Here is a 6,358-nt window from a genome sequence, read left to right as displayed (position 1 = left end):
GTCAGCAGAATTCAGCCATAAAAAAGGAAACATTACAATTCCATTTGCCATAGTTGGAAGTCAAGAAGTAACATAACCATAACAGACAGAAACACCACCACTAGRTCTCATGCTGTACCTACTAACAGTGTTCCTGGAAGTTCCTGGAAGAAGGGGCACAGGACAAGGTCAAATCAGTATGTACTTAACAGGATTAGCGTGTACTATATTAGGCTGAACAAGGACTGTCRAAGTCCACACAAAACATCAAGCAGTGCATTTCCACACCGTGTGCCATTAATCCCTGGAAAAACACAATTCACCTGAGCACTTTCTACCAACACCTACACAATGCTGATAAACCCACAATGTGGGCCCTCCATGTCCTCATGCATTTCATGGGCTCTCTGAAGCAGATAGGTATGAAATGCAGCGGGACCGGGGGATTTCTGATGAGTCACATCCAACACAGCTTTTATAGMACCCTCATCACCAGTGGCATTGCATCAGCCTTGTTTGAAGGGTGCTGAGGGTCCCCTTGTCATTATCCCTGCTCCCCTGCCCTAACCTCAGCACACAGCTCCTGGCTGTGGCCCCCATCCCAGGTGCTGGGTGAAGCACTGCTCAGGACCCAGAGAGGTGAGTTCTGCACTTACAGCAAGATGTGTTGCTCAAGCTGACCTCGAGTGAGTGCGAGACAGGTGACTGTCCCTGTCACTGCAGAAACTGCTGCTGGAGTGCTCATCACAGGCCACACACCTGCAACAACTGCCACAAGGCAAATGCAGGGACCAAAAATTGAGAACGATCCTTCCACTGATGAAGCAAATAAAAGCTCTGTTGCATTTCCTAGTAACTTTCTTTTTCTGATAAAACTAACAATTTCCTAGCCAAGTTGAATGTGATTCCTGTGCCAGATGAATCCTGACTGACAGAAGTTCATTTTCCACTAGTAGATGCTCAAGGAGAGCAGTACAGCAGAACGGGGAGAAATTATAAACACAATTTTAAGATGCCTATCATGCCACTCACACATTTCCAAAATGACAATTATTCTACCTAGCAAATTGTCTTTTTACAGAATTAGACCTCACCCCCRTTTTGATTAGCCTAAGTTTATAAATATTTGTCAACCAGGTCACCACAGGAATCATTCCTAATATAGACCAGCCAGAAGATGCTTTTGTGAGTAGAGCCAATTCTAGCTCCCTCAAATAAAATTCTACAAGTCAAATTCATGTTACACAAACCCTTTTGCAATACTGATCCAAGTGTAACATGAGGCTTAAAACAAGTTCTCGTAACCATCAATGCAGTACTTATGCTGACACCAATTCTGAGTATCARTTCTTTCTGGGATAATCCACTCACAAACACAGTGTTACTGTACTCTCTGATGCACACATACTCCTGTAAGTTGGACCAGGGCAGGAGTTTGTAGCAACATCAAGTTTCTATACAAAACCATTCCATGAAGTACTGTCATCCTCCCTAAAATGAAGCAAACCTTCCACTAGGCTTGTTTCTGAAGAGCTGTTAAGCAAAGGCAGTTTGTGCTCAAGTAAGATAAAGATACCTTCTGAAAGAACTGGTTTGGCTAGTCAGYTATCTTGCTGCTAAAGCTAGCATAGTCCAGTGATTTCAATGATATATGGATACCTAAATGCAAAAGTCAGCCCTGAGGACCATAATGGCATTGTGCAACACTCCCCAAAAGTCTCTCTTTATAAATGAACAAATAAATTACAATGGACTATTCTGATTGTAAAGTCTTCAGGGCATTGATCTTGATTTCCTATTTATCTGCAAATCTCTTCATATACTCCTGATGCAAGAAATAGTGTATTTGTATTTACTATCACTTCAGCATCTAGTTTGCTCACAGTACACACATAYACTTTCCTCTTGTAAAATCTTTCATGTAGTCACTGTATTTTGTAGATTGCCTGAATTAAGGGTATGACTGCTAGCATTTCACCTTTCCCTCCCTGCTATTTGGRTTTTGTTCTTAATCATTCATTAAGCACTGAATTAATCATTCAATCAAACATTGAAGCATTGAAATAAGAGCAGCTCTACACTCAACACTATTTATTTATTTCTATTATCTCACCAAAGTGGGCCATATCAGTATCTAAGTTTCCATTTCTCTATTTAGCATCAAGACTGCACAGATTCATTTTAGTTTACAAATCMAAAAAATCTTGGTTGTTTAGCAAGGAGAATAAAAAATTATAAATGRTTGCACAGACAAGACCTCAAATGATAAATACCTACACAAAAATATTAGCTCCTGTCCACATAGAAAAAAATGCAGGAATGAAAGAACAGTGAAGCAGCTCTCCCAGGACTGTAACAGGAACATGAGACATCTTTCATCTGGTACCTGGCACCAGGTGGACAGAGAACACTGTTGATTCCTCAGCCAAGCTGTGGATGTGTGAGCAGCCCCCTGCTCCTGGGAGACCCCCATGCTCGSTCCCACAGAAGGCACAGCTCACAGGCTTCTCCTGCATATCTCTGCTCCACAGAGATAGAGCCAGGTCATTCTGGAGGGCATCTGACAAGGCACTGGATGCTTGCATGTAACTGGATCAAGCTCTGCACAACCCAAAAAGACCAGTCTACTTGTACACATCTGTTACAAGTAAGCGTGGAATAATCAGTGCAGAGACTACAAGACAATGCAAAGAGCAGCAATTCTCATTTTAAGTACACACACAGCCCACACTGCAGTAAACATTGCACAGCATATTAGACAGAGGTTTTGCCTTTCACATGAACACTTCAATATCCTTAAAGAACTCAGTCCTTTGCACAAGACTCCAGGTACAGAAAGCCACCACAGCACACTCCAGCAGCTCCCAAGCTGCCCAGCAAGCCTGCGTGCATGCTCCTGACACAGAGAAGCACACTSCCACCCCAGAGCAGCTGCAGCTACAGATCAAAACTAGAGATATAAAACCAATGTATACCAACAAAAAGAAACTTGCTGAACCRTAGCACTGTCGCCGAGCACTGGCACACAAAGCGGACAAGAGTCAAATGCATCCAGTGTAAGTGGAATGACAGCTATCACAGGTATTTATCTCAGGTACCACCAAGAAGGCCACCCAGAGTATGTTAGTGGAAATCCAAATTAGTTCCTCTGTGGTCAATGTGGGTCAACATCAGAGCAGGTAGATAGACGTGGGTATTGATCCCTGTSATGAGTATACTTCAATTCTGAGCAGTGCTGTTTGGTTCTGGAATATGCTCAATAAGGCACTTTTTATAAAAATTTTTAATAATTACAATGTTATAACAAAACCAGTTTTCTCTTATCTATATTAAAGAAAAATAATTCTACAATTCTGAGAAAAGACACAATCGTATTTAAATTTCCATTCCAACATTATGTTGATCAGATTTTATAGGCTGATTCTGATRTTCTTCTAGCAGTTGCCTAAGCACCTTTTTTTTTTTTTTTTTGAGACATCTCCTTTTGGTAATAGAACAAATCACGCTCAAATTTGAAAAAGTGTCATTTCACATGCGATTTGAACTTGTAAATATCCACAGAACTTGGTCTTAAAACTCAGAAGAGTTGCATATATTTATGACAGCACATTTATTTTGGCATTACTCGGAACTTTGCTGCTAAGTCCCATCATTTGACCAAGGAGTCAGTCAGTCCCCAACATACACTGATCCTCTACTACCCGTTGGACCTGTTGCTTCAAGTCAGTATCTCACAATTCTYAAATGCTGCTTCATTTTGTACCTCTGAGTAATTTTCTTCCTTATCTTAAAGTGTGGGGAGAAATTAATAAAGTCCAATCAACTGATAAATGCTTTCTGGAGAAATCCTTTTGCCTTCACTTCTGCCACTGAGCCTCCAGATCTTACCAGAGGAACAGTTACTTGCTGACACAACATCCCAAGAATAATCTATTGGATTTATCACATAGCTGTTGATTATTTAGTAATCCTTAAAAAACTGGCAACCTCCTAAGTTCATGAGACACAGAATAAAACATTATAAACAAGGTATTTCTCCTCACTCTYTACATATCCTACAGGGCATGTGCACCTGAGACTGAATCTCAAAAGACTTTTAACACAGGCAGAGCAGATGGAGGCACTTTACTTCTCATCAGCTTCAAAGGGTGGGGAAAAATAAATAAATAAAAAGAAAACTRGGAAAGAAAAACTGCCATGTTACACCAACAACAGGTATGAACTTGATTTCTGGTACAAGAGAATCTTTCCGCTTTTTAAAGGTTGTGCAACTAGTTCTTTTGGATTGGGTGTTCCTCWCTTTCAGGGCGGCTTTACAGYCCACAGTCACGAAAGACTAACTCAGCTGCTCTAAGAAATACAAAAAGCCCTTCCAAAAAGTAATAGTTCTCCCGCTTTTTCTTTAAAAAAGAATGAAAGGAAAAGAAGAAAAACCAAACCACCCAAATCTGCATTTTTCCCTCTGGCTGGCAGATTTCCAAGATAAAGAGGACTGCTCTCTGGCTGGAACAGCAGCCGGGGCCTGCWCTCCAAACTCACAAAAGAGAACACCACACACAGAGAAAATGCGACGGGTCTGACCGGCCAGGAAAGTATTCTCACCCTCTGAGACAGTTTCTCCAATAAATAAGGAAAACCCAAGCAGCCGCGGCAGCCCCACGGCCCGGCCCCGCCGTGCTGTTCCCACGCATCGCCGGGACGGGACGGGACGGGACGGGACGGCGGCTCCTTCGCGCCGGAGCGGGCAGGGATAAAGCGCTCCTCTTTCTGAAAACCGGGGAACCAGAACCCACATWAAGTTTCCCCTCTTTCCAGTCACCYCTCCCCAGGTGCATATTTCTTTATTTTATTATTACTGCTACTCTCTTTGCACAGGACAAGCGGAGGTGTCCGGGTCAGAGTGACAGCGGGTTACCGGAGCGGTGCTCGCTCGGGAACCCCGCGGCTTCTCCCCGCCGCGTCGGTGCAGGGGAGTCGGGGAGCGCGCTCCGGAGAGCGACTGGGCAACGTGGGAAGTGGGGATGCAAAAAAAAGAAACAATAAAGGAGAGAAGCACAGCCGATGAGATGTGCCAAGGCTTATTCCCTTTTATTTCCTCCACCCCCACAAAAGAAAATAAGCCAAGAATCAGGAAGTCAGGGCTGCGTGATCGCTGCTATAGGTTTGGTTTTCTCCCCGTTTCTCGTCTCTTTCTGGTTTTGGGGTGGGATTTTTGTTTTGATTTTTTTCCCCAGGGAAATAAGTAGTTGGGACTCTCCCTCCGCTGCTCCCCACGGGAGGTCGCAGCACGGAGCAGCCCGCAGCCCCGGCTCCCTGGTCCCCCGGGACGCAGCCGGCAAAGGGCGGCGGGACCCCGCACCCTGGCTCCCCGCGCCCCCCTACCTTTCTTTCCCTCCAGGCAGAGAGCGAGGCGCCCCAGCAGCAGCACCAGGACAGCGGCGCCGCGGGGCCCGGCAGCAGCGAGGGGGCTGCGGCCGCCCATGCTGCGGGATCGCCGCTCCCTCGGCGGGGTGAGAGGGGATCGGACGGGACGGGCGCACGGACGATTCCGCGGAGCCGCTTCTGCTCCGCTCGGCTCTTTTCCTCTCCCGCGGCAGCGATCAGCTCCTCTCGGGCGCTCTGCCCTGCGCGGCTCCGAGCAGCATGCTGGAGAGCGGCCGTCGAGGTCTGCGCGCACACGTGCGTGCCCCACTGTGAGCGGGCTGCTGCCTTCCTCCTCCTCCTCCTCCTCCTCCTCCTCCTTCCCCCCACCTCTGCTCCTCCTGCTGCAGGCGGCGGCGGATGCGCAGGGGCTTGCGGAGCGGCTGGAGCCGGCTGTGGGACGGGGTGCGCCCGGCTACGCTCTCCACTCGGTCGCGGAGCGCAGGGGCTCCCTCTGGGGACGCCAAGGAGGAGGAGGATGGGGAGGGAGCAAGGAGGAGAGGGGAGGAGAATACGGCAGCGCCTTCCCCGCCCAGGTGGAGAAGGGGCGGGTTCCCTACCTGTCCCGGAATACAGGTTGAGAGGACATGGGAGAGGGGACGAGATAGTTTGGCTGTTCCTCTTTCTCGGAAGGGTGTGTCTGGGGATTTTCTACTTCCCGGCAGTTTCTGCCCGGCAGCTGCCAAAGGCATGAGCGTGCATCTGCGCCGCTGCTCGCAAAAAAAGCGGCGTGGTCCTAACGCAGCTTCTGCCTTCCCGTGTGTCCCCGCCAGGGAGTGGWGGGGGTGCAGAGGCTTTGCAGCAGTGCGGGTGTCCCTGGGGAGTTGCAGCAGAGGCGCTRTTCCGTCCCGTTCCTCAGGGAGAGCTGTCCCGTCGCAGCGCCAGGGAGAGGAGTGCGGGCAAGGGACAGCTGAGGCTTTTCACTGGGGAGCAGCGGAGCCGCTCCGAAGGTCCAATC

General features: G+C 47.7%; 1 protein-coding gene across 2 annotated transcripts in view; it reads right to left on the bottom strand.

Annotated features, from left to right (window-relative positions):
• EGFR (epidermal growth factor receptor) overlaps positions 1–5,681 on the bottom strand; it is a 152,487-nt gene extending 146,806 nt beyond the window's left edge. The window contains exon 1 of one of the 2 annotated variants that reach the window (XM_057365321.1): positions 5,362–5,681. In XM_057365321.1, the coding sequence (XP_057221304.1) occupies positions 5,362–5,461 (100 nt within the window). In that variant the 5' untranslated portion in view covers positions 5,462–5,681. The remainder of the gene's footprint in view (positions 1–5,361) is intronic. The other variant, XM_057365320.1, reaches the window with a different exon arrangement.
• Between the last annotated feature and the right edge of the window lie 677 nt (positions 5,682–6,358).

The sequence above is a fragment of the Malurus melanocephalus genome, unplaced genomic scaffold, assembly GCF_030028575.1.
Source record: "Malurus melanocephalus ecotype Western Australia unplaced genomic scaffold, MMel_1.1 scaffold_51, whole genome shotgun sequence".
In the NCBI taxonomy this organism is placed as follows: domain Eukaryota; kingdom Metazoa; phylum Chordata; class Aves; order Passeriformes; family Maluridae; genus Malurus; species Malurus melanocephalus.
This window is presented reverse-complemented; position numbering and strand designations above follow the sequence as displayed.